This window comes from Salvelinus fontinalis, chromosome 15 (genome assembly GCF_029448725.1).
Source record: "Salvelinus fontinalis isolate EN_2023a chromosome 15, ASM2944872v1, whole genome shotgun sequence".
Taxonomy (NCBI): domain Eukaryota; kingdom Metazoa; phylum Chordata; class Actinopteri; order Salmoniformes; family Salmonidae; genus Salvelinus; species Salvelinus fontinalis.
The window spans coordinates 31,666,592-31,686,962 of NC_074679.1; the positions used below are offsets into that span (position 1 = coordinate 31,666,592).

General features: G+C 41.6%; 1 protein-coding gene across 1 annotated transcript; it reads left to right on the forward strand.

Annotated features, from left to right (window-relative positions):
* Positions 1–2,300: 2,300 nt before the first annotated feature.
* On the forward strand, positions 2,301–19,607 carry LOC129811799 (glutamyl aminopeptidase-like). Its single transcript, XM_055863428.1, has 20 exons — positions 2,301–3,328; positions 6,011–6,152; positions 6,442–6,576; positions 6,999–7,119; positions 7,227–7,381; positions 15,355–15,468; positions 15,579–15,713; positions 15,828–15,893; positions 16,181–16,246; positions 16,380–16,540; positions 16,666–16,748; positions 16,869–17,005; positions 17,116–17,171; positions 17,262–17,412; positions 17,551–17,624; positions 17,723–17,827; positions 18,002–18,175; positions 18,403–18,543; positions 18,694–18,775; positions 18,946–19,607. Exons 1-20 carry the CDS (start codon positions 2,688–2,690, stop codon positions 19,093–19,095), a joined length of 2,889 nt encoding a protein of 962 aa, XP_055719403.1. The 5' UTR covers positions 2,301–2,687; the 3' UTR covers positions 19,096–19,607.
* Positions 19,608–20,371: the final 764 nt, after the last annotated feature.

Sequence of the window (20,371 nt, forward strand, 5' to 3'; positions counted from 1 at the left end):
TGGAAACTTACCACGCTGCACATTGGTCCTCCGATCCTTCTCGCCTCTCCTCGTCCGTGGAGGAGGAAGAGCTAGATTGCCGTTAAAAATACAGTGGTGTTGATGTGCATGGAGAAGTGGCTATACTCAAATTTTGCACAAACTTTCGCAAACAGCCCGCCCGGCGAAGGCGCCCGTGTGAAAAATTAGATGAGAAACAGTGTACTAAGAATGACCTAAAATCATGGCAATGCGAAATACATCCACCATGCAGTGGTGATTTTAGTATGTAAATCTTGGTGGGGCAAACAAATATATATATTTTTTTTAATGCATGCCAGCAAAGCCACAACACAACACTAAACAATACATTCATTGCACTATAACGGTGACAAATGGTGCCCACAAACTGTTAGGGCCTATATAAAACAAATCAAATCACATTTTATTGGTCACATACACATATTTAGCAGATGTTATTGCGGGTGTACCGAAATGCTTGTGTTCCTAAGCACCAACAGTGCAGTAATATCTTACAATTCATAACAATATATACAAATCTAAAAGCAAATTAATGGAATTAAGAAATATATAAATATTAGGACGAGCAATGTCGGAGTGGCATTGACTAAAATACAGTAGAATAGAATACAGTATATACATATGAAATTAGTAAAGCAGTATGTAAACATTAATGTGACTAGTGTTCCATTATTAAAGTGGCCAGTGATTCCATGTCTATGTATATAGAGCAGCATAGGGCTAGGGTCCTTTTTCTGACTTTCCGCCTGACTGACGTGCCCAAAGTAAACTGCCTGTTACTCAGGCCCAGAAGTCAGGATATGCATATAATTGGTACCATTTGATAGAAAACACTTTGAAGTTTGTGGAAATGTTAAAATAATGTATGAGACTACAACACAATAGATATGGTAGGAGAAAAACCAACCGGAAACGTTTTACTCCAAATGCTGTTGAGTTGAGTTTTGTTCTTAAATGGAAGTTGTAGTTCCGTCGGGTCTCTCTTCCCTCGCCAAAAAAATAAGCATTTAGAAGAAGTTGTAAGGAACCCCCGGGACTTCACTCCACTTTAGAGTGCGGATGATTTGATAATTTATACAGTCCATCCGGAAAGTATACAGACCGCTAGACATTTTCCACATTTTGTTACGTTGCAACCTTATTCTAAAATTCATTCAATCGTTGTCCCCCCTCATCAATCTACACACAATACCCCATGATGACAAAGCCAAAACAGGTTTTTAGACATTTTTGCAAATGTATTAAAAATAAATATGGAAATATCACATTTACATACACTGCAGATATTCAGACACTTCACTCAGTGCTTTGTGTTGAAGCACCTTTTGCAGCAATTACAGCCTCGAGTCTCCTTGGGTATGACGCTACAAGCTTGGCACAACTGTACTTGGGGAGTTTCTCCCATTCTTCTGTGCAGATCCTCTCAAGCTCGTCAGGTTATTTCGGGAGCGTCGCTGCACAGCTATTTTCAGGTCTCAGGTTCTTGGTCACCTCCAGGACCAAGGCTCTTCTCCGATTGCTCAGTTTGGCCGGGCGGCCAACTCTAGGAAGAGTCTTGGTTGTTCCAAACTTCCTCCATTTAAGAATCTGTGTTATTGGAGACCTTCAATGCTGCAGACATTTTCTGCCATCCTTCCCAGATCTGTGCCTCGACACAATCCTGTCTCAGAGCTCTACGGACAATTCCTTCAACCTCATGGCTTGGTTTTTGCTCTGACATGCACTGTCAACTGTGGGACCTTATATAGACAGGTGTGTGCCTTTCCAAATCATGTCCAATTAATTGAATTGACCACAGGTGGACTCCAGTCAAGTTGTAGAAACATATGAAGGATGACCAATGGAAACAGGATACACCTGAGCTCAATTTCGAGTCTCATAGCAAAGGGTCTGAATACTTACGTAAATAAGGCATTGTAGTTTTTTTGTTTTAATAAATTTGCAAAAATGTCTAAAACCTGTTTTCCCTTTGTCATTATGGGGTATTGTGTGTAGAATGCTGAGGATTTTTTAAATGTTTATGTATTTTAGAATAAGGCTGTAAAGTAACAAAATGTGGAAAAAGTTAATTGGTCTGAATACTTCCTGAAGGCAATGTACATAATTGATATGGCGTAGGCCTTTACCTCCACTACACTACTTTGATATGTATGAGTGTGGATTAAGAAGTGAGTATATGTATACGCAATGCCCACTGAAAAAAACTGCCCTGCATTAGTGTATAAGATTTGCCTCCAGTGCATGGTATTACCTCTCTCTATTGTAGACTCCCCCTCAGCAACCCTACTCCTCCTTCTCCAACTCCTCTCCACCGCTCCAGCTAACCTCTCTCCACCTCCCACAGGCAGCCTTGCACTCGATGGCAGGCAGACTGAGCTTGGATCAACTCAGACCAATAGTTTTTCATCTTTGATATGCTGGAACTCTGAATGATATGCTGTTAGTTTCAGATTAGCTCAGTCTAGGGTTCTCTTTTATCAGGTTTTACAGGAACTGATCTGTGGTCAGTTTTAAAGCAGCTTGGCGTTGTGCTATCTCTCAGCTGCAACCCCTTGGAAATCTGATCAGGAAATAGTGTTTTCTTCCCTCACGTTATTCCTCCAGTAGGGGATTCAGAAGATATCTGAGGCCACAGCATTTGGTCTTGCGCCACCAAGGCGGGCACCATGGTTGAAAGCCTGGACTTTGAGAAGGAGGAGAAGAGTTATTGGATCCGGGGAAAGCACGCGGCCCTCATCTGTGCTGTTGTGGTGGTGTCAGCTGTAGCTGTGGGGCTGGGGGTGGGCCTCACACAGCCCGACAGTACCCCGGCTGACCCGGCCCCCACCGAGGGACCCCCCAAGCCCACCTCCACTCCCCCACCAGCTGACAGGGGGGCCTGCAAGCCCTCCAACAACACTGACGGGGACTGGAAGAATTTCCGGCTGCCGGACTACGTGAAGCCGGTGCACTATGACCTCCACCTGGAGCCTGACCTGACCACTGACCTCTACATGGGGAATGTGTCCGTGCACCTGGAGGTGAGACGACCCACGAGGCACCTGTGGCTCCACATCCGGGAGACGTTCGTCAGGGCAGTCCCCAGGCTTGTCCTGAAAACCCCACAGGCTCAGAGGGATGTGACTGTGGCCATCAAGGGTTGCTTTGAGTTCAAACTGCAGGAGTATGTCGTAGTGGAGGCGGTGGAGGAGCTTGCGGCCACCAAGCCCAATGAGGTGTACATTCTCACCCTGGACTTCCAGGGCTGGCTCAACGGATCTCTGGTGGGCTTCTACAGAGTCACCTACACAGAAAATGGGGCCACCAAGTAAGTCCTTCGAGGCATGCATTTGTGGTTATAGATTGGGTGTATTTCAGTATGTTTTTGTGTGTCTCAATGCATGTATGCATTTTGGTACACCAGAAGTACTTTCATTTCCAATGGAACGCTGCATTTGCCTTGCAGCATTATGTTGCAGAGGCAGTTGCAGTGCGTTCTGTGTTCTGTTGTGGTGAATACGTTGGATATATCCAACGTAAGCATCAAATTGTATTCGTATACTTGACAGAAATAGTATCAAAAGGTGAACTGTTAACTTTTATTACACACATATCCAGTTAAAATGTTTAACTGCAGAATTTATTGCGTAGCATTGAAGCAATGACGCTGTCCGTCTGATCGAGGCGTTAGGGAAAGACAATATTTATGAAGACATAAATTAATGATTGCTGAGAATGGTTACAATGCAACTAAATCCCTCACATGCTCAGTGTTATGAGAGCTGCATATGCTACTTTGGACCCATTTGAATAGATCTATAACCATGACTCCAATATGCAATGTGGGATAGGGAAGAAAATCTGCAGAACTTTAGACCCTCAGCCAAATTCCTTCAAGGACAATTTCCTTTTGGGAACAAGTTTACGAGACGTAATTTGAGTGTTGACAGCTGAGTTTAGCTGAGTGTGAGTGTGTGCATCTGTGCTTGTCTGTGTGTGTATGCGTCCATGCATGCGTGTGTGTGTGTGCACATGAGGCCCAGCAGCACACCATCTGTTTGTACTTTATGTCACACTAAAGAGACAGGGGTGTAATGGGATGAAACCACTGAGGGAAAAATAAACATAATTTTTTTTCACAGTAGTTATTTTTCCAGGGAGTGCATTGATTCTTATCACTAATAGGACCATGGTTGAACCTCCTTTATGTAAGAGTATATTTACCCGTCACAGTACGTTATCGGTTAAGTTGCTGTTATTCAAAGTTAAAATGATAGTGTTGATAATGTACAGTCGTGGCCAAAAGTTTTGAGAATGACACAAATATTAATTTCCACAAAGTTTGCTGCTTCAGTGTCTTTAGATATTTTTGTCAGATGTTACTATGGAATACTGAAGTATAATTACAAGCATTTCATAAGTGGCAAAGGCTTTTATTGACAATTACATTAAGTTGACCCTTCTTTTTCAAGACCTCTGCAATCCGCCCTAGCATGCTGTCAATTAACTTCTGGGCCACATCCTGACTGATGGCAGCCCATTCTTGCATAATCAATGCTTGGAGTTTGTCAGAATTTGTGGGTTTTTGTTTCTCCAACCGCCTCTTAAGGATTGACCACAATAAGGTCTGGGGAGTTTCCTGGCCATGGACCCCAAATATCGATGTTTTGTTCCCCGAGCCACTTAGTTATCACTTTTGCCTTATTACAAGGTGCTACATCATGCTGGAAAAGGCATTGTTCATCACCAAACTGTTTCTAAATGGTTGGGAGAAGTTGCTCTCGGAGGATGTGTTGGTACCATTCTTTATTCATGGCTGTGTTCTTAGGCAAAATTGTGAGTGAGCCCACTCCCTTGGCTGAGAAGCAACCCCACACATGAATGGTCTCACGATGCTTTACTGTTGGCATGACACCGGACTGATGGTAGCGCTCACCTTGTCTTCTCCGGACAAGCTTTTTTACAGATGCCCCAAACAATCGGAAAGGGGATTCATCAGAGAAAAAGACTTTACCTCAGTCCTCAGCAGTCCAATCCCTGTACTTTTTGCAGAATATCAGTCTGTCCCTGATGTTTTTCCTGGAGAGAAGTAGCTTCTTTGCGGCCCTTTTTGACACCAGGCCATCCTCCAAAAGTCTTCGCATCACTGTGCGTGCAGATGCACTCACACCTGCCTGCTGCCATTCCTGAGCAAGCTCTGTACTGGTGGTGCCCCGATCCCGCAGCTGAATCAACGTTAGGAGACGGTCCTGGCGCTTGCTGGACTTTCTTGGGCGCCCTGAAGCCTTCTTCACAACAATTGAACCGCTCTCCTTGAAGTTCTTGATGATCTGATAAATGGTTGATTTAGGTGCAATCTTACTGGCAGCAATATCCTTGCCTGTGAAGCCCTTTTTGTGCAAAGCAATGATGACGGCACGTGTTTCCTTGCAGGTAATCATGGTTGACAGAGGAAGAACAATGATTCCAAGCACCACCCTCCTTTTGAAGCTTCCAGTCTGTTATTGGAACTCAATCAGCATGACAGAGTGATCTCCAGCCTTGTCCTCGTCAACACTCACACCTGTGTTAACGAGAGAATCACTGACATGATGTCAGCTGGTCCTTTTGTGGCAGGGCTGAAATGCAGTGGAAAGGTTTTTGGGGGATTCAGTTAATTTGCATGGCAAAGAGGGACTTTGCAATTAATTGCAATTCATCTGATCACTCTTCATGACATTCTGGAGTATATGCAAATTGCCATCATACAAACTGAGGCAGCAGACTTTGTGAAAATTAATATTTGTGTCATTCTCAAAACTTTTGGCCGCGACTGTAGTGTAGTTTCTAGTGTGCCAATAAGTATGACTTGAAAGGTGGACAGGTGTAGTGAGCTACTTGCAGCATTGGCCATGAAGTGTCAATTTTCTCTTTGCTCAAGCACATTTAGCAGCCACAATCCAGTAAACTCTGCATACTTAAACATTTTTTGTACACAACAGTCTAATAAAATGTTTCTTTTTCTTCCAAGAAAAATTGCTGCCACCGACCATGAGCCGACAGACGCCCGCAAATCTTTCCCCTGTTTTGATGAGCCAAACCAAAAGGCCACCTACAAGATTTCCATCACCCATGACAAGGACTATGAAGCCCTCTCCAATATGCCAGTGGAGGTACAGTCTATGCAAGAAAAACAAATAGTAACAAATTGCTCCTTATAAAACATACCAAATAAATGCATATAATGTATCACAATCTATCACAAAAAAGGTGCGCATAGTGTTATCCGTTAGTGACTCCCATTGCAGCTTCAAGTAAACTAAGAGGGAGAAGAGATTCAGTGCCATTAATGGGAAAGCAGGAGCCATCAATCTTTTGCTCTGGGTCCTTGGTGCTGAGAACACAACCATAAGAGAGGCTGACTCGCATCTGTATTAAACCACAGACCATCTTCCTCTCCAGGGCGCCCCAGAGCTGCTTCCTGACAATAAGATCAAAACGTCCTTCCAGAGATCCGTTCCAATGAGTACCTATTTGGTATGTTTTGCTGTGCACCAGTTTACGTTTGTGGAAAGGAAATCGTCTAGAGGAATTCCTGTAAGTACTTGTAATTTTTCTCAGCAGTCATTTTCACTGGTCCCTCTACTACCTTAAACTAAGAAAATATTTACTGTTGAAAGTCATATTTTATAGTCTACAGAGTATATTGAGAGTAAATATTGTAACACTTTACCTAAAGCCTGTCCAGTTCAATGTTTCAAATGGTATAAAAGCTTAGTAAAAAGTTTATTTAATTTTGGTCTCCAATCTGTGTCACAGCTGTTGGACTTTTGTTTTGAGATTTCAGCAGTTAGTTACACTTTACAATGTTTTGGAGAAAATCTAAAAAAGTATAAATATTGTGTTGATTAAATGTAAATGCAAGCATGTATGCACACAGGCATGCTTGCACATACTGTAGTGTATACACACTCCCATAACCTACCTCAACAACTCTGCTTTTAATCCTTTTCTTCCAGTTGCGAATCTATGCACAGCCTGCACAAATTGCGACAGCAGAGTATGCTGCTAACACAACCAAGATCATTTTTGACTACTTTGAGGAATATTTCGACATGACATACTCCATCCCAAAGCTAGGTAATTTGAGATCTCCTCTGTTTGTGAACTGTTATAACTACTGGATACAATTAATTCATAATGCCTTATACACACATGCTTGCAAATTTTTTGTTTTGTTTTTCCAGATAAGATTGCCATCCCTGACTTTGGCACAGGTGCCATGGAGAACTGGGGTCTGATCACCTACAGGGAGGCCAACCTCCTCTACGATGAGAACCAGTCGTCATCGTACAACAAACAACGTGTGGCTAGCGTCATCGCTCATGAGCTGGTCCACCAGGTGAGAAACACCTGTCTCCAACATTCCCACAACAGAAACACAACCACGAGAAATCGTTCAAGAGTTATTCATCAGTCATGTTATAGTGGAAAACTAATGGAAAACATCTTATAGTGGAAAATTAAAAAACATATTTCATAGTCATAGTCATAGAGGGACCCAAGCTCAATCACCCCAAAATGATATTACGGTATTCAGTGACGATTTTAGCATGTACATTTTGGTGGGGCAAACATTTTTTTTGTATGCAAGCCAACAAAGCCACTACACAACAAAACACTAAACAACACATTAATTGCACTATAACGGTGACAACAAAACAAAAAACGACCCTCACAATATCAACTGGAATTACATGGGTCTATTACTGAACTTTTTGTATGAAAACAAATATTTGAATGGGAAGAGAATGCCACTGGCAAACATGGTTACAGATCCAACAACATTATTTAGTATCCTCTCCTCATGAAGAAAAGCACATGAGCTAATTTATGCAGCAGCATACAAGCCATTTTTGGACTCACCATTGTTGTGCTGTGCTCACTTGGACAGGGAGGTGGCGCAGTGGTCCTTCTTGTGGTCACATCTTGTTGTCAAAGGGGCTTTCAACACAACTGGGAACTCTGGAAAAGAAACAAGGTTGAATCATGACATCAGTGATCTTCAGGTCGGTGCTCTAGAAGAGGCCATAGTTCTCGGTTTGGAATTCCGAGTTGGATGACTGTTCAAAACGTATTTTCCCGGTCGGAGCTCGTCACTGAAGTCTGAGAATTCCCAGTTTCGAGTTTCTAGTTGTTTTGAACGCAGCAGAAGTCATGCTGGATTGACAGCATGGCCAATGTATTCAACCTTTTCTGGCCCATGGTGTTGCAAGTGAATGTTTATCTTTTTACCCCTTTTTCATGGTATCCAATTGGTAGTTACAGTCTTGTCTCATCGCTGCAACTCCTGTACGGACCTGGGAGAGGTGAAGGTTAAGAGCCGTGCGTCCTTCAAAACACAACCAAGCCGCACTGCTTCTTGACACAATGCCCACTTAACCCGGAAGCCAGCCGCACCAATATGTCAGAGGAAACCGTGTCAGCGTGCACTGCACCCGGCCCGCCACAGGAGTCGCTAGTGTGCGACAAAGACATCCCTGCCAGCCAAACCCTCCCCTGGGTTTGGGGAGGGTCATGGCCAGCTGTGACAGAGCCTGGACTCAAACCCAGAATCTCTAGTGGCACAGCTAGCGATGCAGTGCGATGCAGTGCCTTAGACCACTGCGCCACTCGGGAGGCCCCAATGTTTATATTTTTAAGCTTGGAAAAGAGACACTTTCAGACAGATGTTTTAAATCCCTAAACCCAGACTTGGGCCACACACCCTCTCCACCGAATAGCAGGCTGTCGAAGCAAAATAGTGATTGCTTTGCAACGCTTGCAGTTAGCCACTGATTCCTTCCAACCCACTCATTGTTGAATTTGCGATTTCCGACTTGTTGTGTAATGTTTATGTCCGATGGACGATGAGCACTGATACCTTTTATCTATAATTTATCTTTATATGACAAGGATTGAAGAGGAATTGCCAGTAGATTGTTGACGTGATGATAACTGCTTGTCTAGCTTGCTAGCTAAGATTTAGAAAGTAACATGATCAGTCCAATCAAAGCTACGGTAGATGTAACATGATTTGGCATACATTTTATCTGTGGCTGAGCCTGTGGCTGAACCTTGAGCCTTCTTGGATGGGTACTTCTAATGTAAATCTATGGCAGCACCCAAGGGAGCTTGAACTGCCTAGCTCTCCCTGTAGATTCTGTGGTGACATAGTGTCCCCATGAGTGACAGAACACTGAGCCAATCATGGCACAACTAAAGAAGATTACCAACACCTACGCTCTGTATATTCCGCCGGCTGCCTCTCAACCACAGAAAGCACTGAGCTAGACTGAAATACCTGCATTTTGGAGCTGCCTTACTCAAGATAGAGACCATGTTTTTAATACATTTTTTTTTTTTTTTTTTACATTTTTCAAACTGATATGTGACATGAATTAATGCCAAACTAACATGCAAAACAGGCAATTATTTTTATAACTGTACATACAGTTGAAGTCAGAAGTTTACATACACTTAGGTTGGAGTCATTAAAACTTGTTTTTCAACCACTCCACAAATTTCTTGTTAACAAACTATAGTTTTTGGCAAGTCGGTTAGGACATCTACTTTGTGCATGACACAAGTCATTTCTCCAACAATTGTTTACAGACAGATTATTTCACTTATAATTCACTGTATCACAATTCCAGTAGGCCAGAAGTTTACATACACTAAGTTGACTGTGCCTTTAAACAGCTTAGAAAATTCCAGAAAATTATGTAATGGCTTTAGAAGCTTCTGATAGGCAAATTGACATCATTTGAGTCAATTGGAGGTGTACCTGTGGATGTATTTCAAGGCCTACCTTTAAACTCAGTGCCTCTTTGCTTGACATCATGGGAAAATCAAAAGAAATCAGCCAAGACCTCAGAAAAAAATTGGAGACCTCCACAAGTCTGGTTCATCCTTGAGAGCAATTTGCAAATGCCTGAAGGTACCACGTTTATCTGTACAAACAATAGTACGCAAGTATAAACACCATGGGACCACGTAGCTGTCATACGGAGATGCGTCTGTCTCCTAGAGATGAATGTACTTTGGTGCGAAAAGTGCAAATCAATCCCAGAACAACAGCAAAGGACCTTGTGAAGATGCTGGAGGAAACAGGTACAAAAGTATCTATATTCACTGTAAAACGAGTCCTATCTCGACATAACCTGAAAGGCCGCTCAGCAAAGAAGAAGCAACTGCTCCAAAACCGCCCTAAAAAAGCCAGGCTACGGTTTGCAACTGCGCATGGGGACAAAGATTGTACTTTTTGGATTAATGTCCTCTGGTCTGATGAAACAAAAATACAACTGTTTGGCCATAATGACCCTCGTTATGTTTGGAGGGAAAAGGGGGAGGCTTGCAAGCTGAAGAACACAATCCCAACCGTGAAGCACTGGGGTGGCAGCATCATGTTGTGGGAGTGCTTTTCTGCAGGAGGGTCTGGTGCACTTCACAAAATAGATGGCATCATGAGAAAGTAAAATTATGTGGGTATATTGAAGCAACATCTCAAGACATCAGTCAGGAAGTTAAAGCTTGGTCACAAATCGGTCTTCCAAATGGACAATGATCCTGTAACAACGTGTGTGTAAGTGGCAGGGAAGTCAGGCACAGGAGAATCAAACTTGGTATAAATGGAGTCGTTTAATAAACTTAACAAAAACTCCAAAACCAAAATAAATAAAAGTGGGTACAAGAACCCGTCGCGCACCAATACATAATACACAAACATACACATAAACAATCTCCGACAAGGACATGATGGGAAACAGAGGGTTAAATACACAACATGTAATTGATGGGATTAGAACCAGGTATGAAGGAAGACAAGACAAAACCAATGGAAAATGAAAAATGGATCAGTGATGGCTAGAAGATCGGTGACGTCGACGGCCGAACACCGCTCGAACAAGGAGAGGGACCGACTTCTGCGGAAGTCGTGACAGATCCCAAGGATACTTCCAAAGTTGTGGCAAAATGGCTTAAGGACAACAAAGTCAAGGTATTGGAGTGGCCATCACAAAGCCCTGACCTCAATCCCATATAAAATGTGTGGGCAGAACTGAAAAAGCGTGTGCGAGCAAGGAGGCCTACAAACCTGACTCAGTTACACAAGCTCTGTCAGGAGGAATGGGACAAAATTCACCCAACTTATTGTGGGAAGCTTGTGGAAGGCTACCTGAAACGTTTGACCCAAGTTAAACAATTTGAAGGCAATGCTACCAAGTACTAATTGAGTGTATGTAAACTTCTGAGCCACTGGGAATGTGATGAAAGAAATAAAAGCTGAAAGAAATAATTCTCTCTTCTATTATTCTGACATGTCACATTCTTAAAATAAAGTGGTGATACTAACTGACCTAAGACATAGAATTTTTACTTAAATGTCAGGAATTGTGAAAAACTGAGTTTAAATGTATTTGGCTAAGGTGTATGTAAACTTCTGACTTCAACTGTATACATTCTGTATATACTGTACTTATTTTATAGCTAAACAGGTGTGGCCCTGCCCTGAATGACGGGTCACCACTGATGGTATTGTGTCACCATGATGAAGCCCAAATGATGAGGGAAAAGTCGTGAAGCACATGCTAGCGGCAGAGCTCAAAGTTTGGAAAAGAGAACAACCCTATCTTTGTATCAATCAATAGCATGGAATGGTTTTATATTGCCCATGAATTTGGTCATGGGAATGATAGTGTTCTATTGACTTACGTCAGCCCTCCAGTTATCCATCAAGCCTTTTATGATGTGCAACAATGAGGACCTTTAGTTCTTTTTTTGGGCAATAAGAGGGTGATGGTGCTGTCCATAAAGTTTTATGAACTGTCCAAAGTGACAGGACTGAGGGGCAAGTGCGAACTGGGTGCTGTTTACAGGAAGGTGAATATCAGCACAGTTGCAACCACATCCCAGAGTTACAACAAACATGCTTACAATGTGCAGTTCAGATAGTGATCCAGTCATAAAGAAATAAAACACTCCGGTAATCCATAAATAGCAATATATAGCAATATATGTCTGTGTCTTACATTGAGGTCTACAAATCCATACCCAGCATTTGGAAATCAGCTTATGTCCTCCCACTGCTAAAGGGTGGAGATCCCTCAGATGCTAATAACTATTGTCCTATCTCTAAACGCCCTATCCTGGCCAAAGTCTATGAGTCCCTAGTGAACTCACAGTTAAACTTCTTAATTGAAAAGAACATATTGAGCGTGGTTCAGTCTGGCTTTAGATCGGGGCACAGCACCACAACTGCAGCTATGGCAGTGGCAAACAACATCATTAATGGACATGATAAAAAGCAACATTGTGCTGCTCTGTTTGTGGATTCATCAAAGGCCTTTGATTCAGTTGACCATGAATTGTTGCTAGCTAGACTCAGAAACATGGGTCTCAGTGAAGGGGCAGTAAATTGGTTTAGGAACTATCTTTCTGACAGAACACAATGTGTATATACTGACAATCACAAGTCTAGCTTTCTTGAGATTAATAGAGGTGTGCCCCAGGGTTCCATTTTAGCTCATGTGTTGTGTCGTGGTAATTTCCTGTATTACTAAATGATGAGAGTTTACAAACCACACACAAGTCAGAGTTATATTTTAAACTCCATCTTTAATTATATGAGCTTCACCATAGTCCTTTGACTCTCAGATCAATGCAGTGTCTATAAATGAATGCTCTGAGAGTGCTTACAAAACAATTCTTAGTATATTTTATAGCCAAGATACACCCCTCTCAACTCACATGACGAACCACAGATCTGAGGAACTTCACAAAGAAAGAATTTTACTTGAGAGAGGAGTATCCCATAGCCAGATAGCATTAGCTATAAATTATCGTTTAGTTTGGTCCCTTGGGTGAGGTTCTACTTCTCGTTCTTGGTACTTCGTAGTACCAAAACATTACCTCATCCAATGGCATATATCAATTGTCAATTCTAGATACCCTCATCTCAAATACACCCCCTCTTCTCCCCACTCCTAGAGAAGCTCACTAAGGGGAGTGAACCTCTAGGTCATATACTATGAAAGAGGGGTGGTATAATGGTTCCAGACACTGCCATACTCCTCCCCCCCAATGGGAAAATTAGGGAGTTACTGGAGTACAGACATAGTGGAGTCCTTCACATGGTTTCACAGATATATTCCCCTGTGAAAGACAATGTTCAAACCGGACTTCTCCCTTTCTGATATTCTGCATATTACCAGATATGTAAAAGACAAGCCTGGCCTCTCCCCTCTCTGGGCCCCAAGTGACTTTTCCCTAGAGGAGATAGGAAAATGCAACTGCCAACAGTATAGTCCAAAAGAAGACATTCTAATGACAAGTATAAAGTAAATAAAACATCTTATTTATCTATGTTACCTAACTAATTCTGATTCTGCTACGACAGTTCTCAATTTTTATTAATGATTTGGGAAATGGGATGCAACCAAGCAAAGTTACATCTATATGCAGATGATACAGTTATATATTCATGTGCTCCTTCTCTGGTTCAGGCTGTTGAAGAGCTCCAGACTGCTTTTCAATCACTGCAGGCCTCCCTTTATGATCTCAAATTGGTCTTGAATATACAAAAAACTAAATTCAAGACCTTGACCAGAGCTAGAACTCTGCCAGAGAACATTAGCATTGTCACATCTGGTGGCTTATCCATTGAAAAAGTGTCAATGAAAAAGTGACCTAGGTATTTGGTTGGATGACAAGTTGTCCTTTAAGGTTCATGTGGATAATATTGTGACAAAGCTTAAATGGAAATTGGGTTTTTATTTTCGTAATAAGTCTTGCTTCCTGCTTATGGCTGGAAAGAAGTTTGTTCAGGACACTTTTCTCTCTTGTAAGGGCTGTCGCTCTCCTCATCCTCGGACGAGGAGAGGAGAGAAGGATCATCAGACCAAAATGCAGCATTAGGGAAATAAGCCATCTTTTATTTAACACGACGATGGCAACACGAAAAAACAAAACACTTTCAAAAATACAAAACAAGAAAACGACGTAGACGAAACCTGAACATAAACTTACATAACTAAACGTAACACTTACGGACAGGAAACAGACTACATCGAAACGAAACGAACAACCGAACAGTCCCGTATGGTGCAAGACATAACACAGATACGGAAGACAATCACCCACAAACAAACAGTGAGAACACCCTACCTAAATATGACTCTTAATTAGAGGAGAACGCAAAACACCTGCCTCTAATTAAGAGCCATACCAGGCAACCAAAACCAACATAGAAACAGATAACATAGACTGCCCACCCAAAACACATGCCCTGACCTAAACACATACAAAAAACAACATAAAACAGGTCAGGACCGTTACATCTCTGTTATTGATTATGGTGACTTGTTGCATATGCATGCAGCCTCCTCCGTCTTACTGAGACTGGACACTGTTTATCATTCATCCTTGCGCTTTATTACAAATGCCAAGTCACTCACCCACCATTGCACATTGTACCATATGGTAGGTTGGACCTCACTTTATATGCTCAGAAGGATACATTTGTATGTGTTCATCTACAAAGCACTTTTGGGTAAACTCCCTCTTTACCTCTGTATTCTGGTCTCCTTCACCACCAGAAGTTTCCATACCCCGTCTGCTAGGTGGTTACTACTTAAAGTCCCCAGGACATTCACATTATTAGGCAAGATCCATGCTTCATCTAGATATGTTAGAGCCACTGAATGAATTAAAAATATTAATGGGAGACTGTTACGGAGGAGTGTAAATGCTTTTTTGGGGCTCGATCATGTTGTTGTATTGTATTGTTGTATGTTTTAATTATGTAATGTATTGATTGTTGCTGCCTTCTTGGCCAGGTCTCCCTTGAAAAAGAGACTCTGGGTCTCAATGGGCTTTTCCTGGTTAAATAAAGGTGAAAAATATATATATATATATGAGTATATCATAAGAAAATTTGAAAAAGTGAGAGTAGCACTTGACTTCACTAGTAAATACCAGTAGAAACTATGTGGGTTTTATATGCTCTTATTGTGTCTGTAACTTTGTTCTGTGTTTTATGTTTTATACTGTATGCAGAGCTGTAGAGTGTTAAACTGCATGCTATGATATTTTGTGTGCATGAAAATAATGTGTTGTTGGAGCTTTGCCTGGTATGTGTGTGTTTCTCTGTTATTTTGTGTCCTTGGCTCACCTGCTATTTATTAGTCCAACTATCTTTGAGTCCCACTGTGGCTGGAGTATCCAGAACACACACGCACTCACACACACATGCACGCACGCCCTCACACTCACCCATACACACTTGTTTGTAAATAAAGTCAGCTGTAAGATAACTTTGCATGTTGTATTTTCCTGCAGTGGTTCGGGAACATCGTGACTATGGATTGGTGGGATGACCTTTGGCTAAATGAGGGCTTTGCCAGTTTCTTTGAGTACATCGGTGTAGAGAAGGCTGAGCCCCTCTGGGGAATGGTGAGTCCATCTGTCAGATCCTGAATTGAGTGATTTGAAATGGAATTGCTTTAACCCCAACTCTGGTTATGAATACATTCTAAATCTACTTCGGTCTCTGTCTTTACCAGCGTGACATCATGATCATCAGTGATGTACTTCCTGTCATGGTGGACGATGCCCTCGTCACCTCCCATCCAATCATTGTGGATGTATCAACTCCGGCTCAGATTACCTCTGTGTTTGATAGCATATCCTACAGCAAGGTAATCTTAAACTGTGCCTCTTTTCACCTTACTTCATGGGATTAAATAAAATGTAATGAAATGAAATTAGTCTTTAAATTCATTCCAAACATGTTCCTGTAACTGTTATTCTAGGGGGCATCAATTCTCAGGATGGTGGAGGACTGGTTGGGTCGAGACAACTTCAGGGATGGCTGTCGGGTAAGAGTCCATTTCATCTGATGTAAAGTAGATAGAAGTATCCTTACAACAAGTCTCTTGATTCCTATTCAGTCAATATCGTAATCATGTGGTAATAGCGAGTGTTAGGGAGATGCAATCCCTTCCTTGTTGAATTAAAATGATGATTACTGTCAGACACTCTACCATGGTAATACTTAACTTGAAAGGGTCATAGCAATACATAGCCTACATTTGATTTATCATTAAATCTATGGATGGCCACATTGATAAATTGCTGGTAACCTGTTTTTCTCTCCCTTCAACAGAAATACTTGAAAGATTTCCACTTTGAGAATGCCAAAACAGACAACTTTTGGGCGTCACTTGCTCATGTATGTTTGTCATATCTAATTTGGTCGTAGGAATTTAAAAATATATAAATTGTTGATATTATTGATATTATTTCACTGCATCTAACTTTGTGTTTTTATGTGTATGATACACATGAAAACATTTTGTTTGCAGGTGAGTGGGTTGCCTGTAGCAGAAGTGATGGACACATGGACCAAACAGATGGGCTACCCAGTACTGGACCTGTCTACCATCGACGCTCAGAGCAAACTCACCCAGCAAAGATTCTTGTTGGACCCCAATGCTAATCCCACCCAGCCACCCTCACCACTCAGGTCAGTTATTCACAGCACTATCAAATCCCTTTGTGATCATTGATTGATTTCCCCATGGATGTAGATTCAGCTATATTTATTAGGAGAAACCTGTAAATCCTAAAATGGCTATGTTTTTATTTTAGTTACAAGTGGAACATCCCTGTTAAGTGGTACTCAGTGGATAGCAATACGTCTATTTCCATCATGTTCAACAAGTCCAGTCCAGGTAAAGATACTTCTGACCAAATCCTAGACTTGACCTTTTTAACATTACATTTCCAGCCTCTGGTAATATCATGCATTTAGTCAAATTTAAGTCATACACGTTCGTCTGTCATACAAATAGAGCTAGTCTTAGCTGGCCATTCCCCTGCTACGGACGGACTCCTGAAGGTCAACAACGACCACATTGGATTTTACAGAGTCAATTACCCTGACAGCATATGGAGCACAATTAGTCAACAACTCCAAACAAATCACCAGGTAATATAATTCAAACTGCTACTATTGTATCAGATGCAATATTAATTGTTTTAATCTTACCAGTTCATAGGTTAAACTTGTAGTAATCAGCATGACACTTTCTTTACTAGGAGTTAGACGCTGCTGACCGATGCAGTTACATTGATGATGTCTTTGCTCTGGGAAGGTAAATTAACACTACTGACATTTACTTGAAGTACATCTGTCAATAAAACTGAGATGAAACATAATGTCGTTGTCTTATCGGCCTCATCAGGGCAGACGTTGTCGATTATGGAAATGCATTCAACCTGACAAAATACCTGACCAATGAGACTGAGTACATCGTCTGGAAACGTGTGTCTTCTTCCATCGCCTATGTGCAAGACATGTTATCAGATGACACTGTTCTTTACCCCAAATTCCAGGTGAGTCATTTAAAAAATAAAATAATAATAGGTGAATTTCGCCCTCTGCTGGCCAACCAGAACACACACGCACATACACAAAATAATAATCTTATGTGAGCTTACTCATACATGGGGTGTCACTTACTTTCCCTACAGAAATTATTCCGTGAGCATGTGCAGACTATCTCCAGGCAACTGGGATGGGACGACGTGGGAAGCCAGAGAGATAGGTAAGACTAGGAAAGACGGTCTACTGTATTTGACAGATCATTGGTGTATTTACTGAATATTGATCATAAACTGTATTGTCTATATTGGTTTTGTATAGGCTGTTGCGTGAGACAGTCCTGGAAATTGCTTGTCAAATGGGCGACCAGGAAGTGCTAAATGAAGCATCTGCTATATTTGACCAATGGATCGCAGGAACCATCAGGTAAATACAGTATTAGTCTTGACTCTTGAATAAAATCACTAAAATGACACATGATCTCCTTACTAAACCAATCTGCCATACATGGACATAACTAACTACTTTATTAGCATTCCTATTCCTAAAATCCTGTTTATCCCACTAAGCCCAAATGGTAACATGACCTTTGACCTCCAGCACTGTGGGGGTGAACCTGCGCTTGCTGGTGTATCGCTACGGCATGAAGAACTCAGGCACTGGGGTGAAGTGGAACGTAATGTTTGAGAGATACAAAACAGAGAGCTTGGCCCAAGAGAAGGACAAGCTCTTGTATGGATTGGCATCTGTGGAGAACATCAGTCTTCTGAATAAGTAAATAAAAAACAATCATTCTCTTCATATTTTCTCTTTATATATAATTTTTAAAAGCATTATTCAAAATCACTTCTTAACATAATCCATTGAAAAGTTTTACTAGAGCGAGAGTACATTTATTGGCAAAAGTGTGATACTTTTTTTCTGGGAATATTTTAGTTTGTTCAGCTAGATATGGCTTATGAGAATGGTGCTTAAGATAACGGTGTTGTGTTGTTTCACAGCTTACTGGAGGCGTGTAAAGATGAGAGTATTGTGAGGACTCAGGATCTGTTCACTGTGGTCCGCTATGTCTCTCTGAATCGCTACGGCAAGACCATGGCCTGGAACTGGGTCATCCTCAACTGGAACTACCTAGTGAACAGGTGAGCCCATTCTCTGATTCACTTCTCTGAGTCTGAATGGAGAGTCACTGAGCCCAGAGTCATTGAAGTGATAGTGACTACATGGAATGCGATGCTGTAAGTAAATTGACTGAATCAGCAGCAACTAAGCCTCCTTTTGTTTTCTTACAGATACACCATCAATGACAGGAACCTCGGACGCCTGCTGACCAGAATCAGCACCACCTACAACACAGAGCTACAGCTGTGGCAGGTTAGGACAGAGCCCTTCTATTCATAGAACTGGAATAACTCAATCTAACATTAAACCACTTAAATCGAAAACAAGCACTGGTGTGCTCCAATTTAAGATAGATCAGTCAATGTGGATTGTGCCTTTAGACTGTGGCTGTGTTTATGACTGACCGTTTGGTTGTATTTTAGATGGAGCACTTTTTCAAGCTGAACCCTAATGCCGGGGCTGGGGAGATGCCTAGGCAGCAAGCTCTAGAAACAGTGAAGAACAACATTGAGTGGGTCAGGAGGAACAAGGCAGAGATCAGCTCATGGCTGGAGAGCAACTTCACTTACTGATGACATCAGGTCTACACAAGACTAAAGAACTGTAAACCTAATCCAAATCACAAACCTTCATGTGGTTTCCACTCATTCATTCAACAATAGGGATAGATCATGCCACAGGACTGCTTGTTTCTAAATCAAGTGTCAAGTCCCTCCATCCTGGGCACTCTGCTGTGCAAATCAAACACACTTCTGAAGGGCTTAAATACTCTATCTGAAATGACTGAATTCCGGCCAGTAACTCAGCGGAATACTCTATCTTTAATCTAGTGGAATCAATTTACAGTACTTAGTGTCTTCCTGCATTACTTATAAAAGTATGTTTTTGATGCAGAAATATTTAATTTTGTATGAAGTGCTTGTACAGAATTTCAGGTGATCTAAATAACCATGATAACTTTTAATCTCTGGTCAGGTATGTTGATTTACATGTATAAAAAATCATTTCAAAATGATGTTTCAAACAATGAAACGTGTTCAAATGTATAAGAAATAAAGAAGAGTGTATATGCACTTACTGTGAATACTGCAGTCTGGATGAGTGTGTTGCCACAGGGAAGAACATTTTGAAAGCATAATGTCGTACACAGAAACATACTTTGTTCGTTTATGCTAATATTACAGTAAAGTAAAACACATCGGGAAGACTATGGCTATAATGTCATAAAATAAGAATTTACATGGTTAACCCCAACACATCAAAATTAATTCCAGTTAATATAGAAGCACCAACACTACATGACCAAAAGCATGTGAACGCCTGCTCATTGAACATCTCATTACAAAATCATAGCCATTAATATGGAGTTGGTCCCCGCTTTGCTGCTAAAACAGCCTCCACTCTTCTGGGAAGGCTTTCCACTAGATGTTGGAACATTGCTGCACGGACTTGCTTCCATTCAGCCACAAGAGCATTAGTGTGGTCGGGCACTGATCTTGGGCGATTACGCCTGGCTCGCAGTCGCCATTCCAATTCATCCCAAATGTGTTCAATGGGGTTGAGGTCAGGGCTCTGTGCAGGCAAGTCAAGTTCTTCCACACTGATCTCGACATACCATTTCTGTATGGATCTCACTGTGCACTGGGGCATTGTCATGGTGAAACAGGAAAAGGCTTTTCCCAAACTGTTGCCACAAAGTTGGAAGCACAGAATCATCAGAGAACGCTCTTACACCACTCCAGCCACTGCTCGGCCATGGAATCCCATTTCATGAAGCTCCCGTTAAAAAAGTTATAGTGCTGACGTTGCTTCCAGAGGCAGTTTGAAACTTGGTAGTGAGTGTTGCAA

Excerpts from the sequence above, each read along its gene's own strand:
- LOC129811799 (XM_055863428.1), top strand. The coding sequence starts at position 2,688 with ATGGTTGAAAGCCTGGACTTTGAGAAGGAGGAGAAGAGTTATTGGATC. Across the intron at positions 16,541-16,665 it reads CAGCCACCCTCACCACTCAG|TTACAAGTGGAACATCCCTG; the intron begins GTCAGTTATTCA and ends TTTTTATTTTAG. Across the intron at positions 18,544-18,693 it reads TGGAACTACCTAGTGAACAG|ATACACCATCAATGACAGGA; the intron begins GTGAGCCCATTC and ends GTTTTCTTACAG.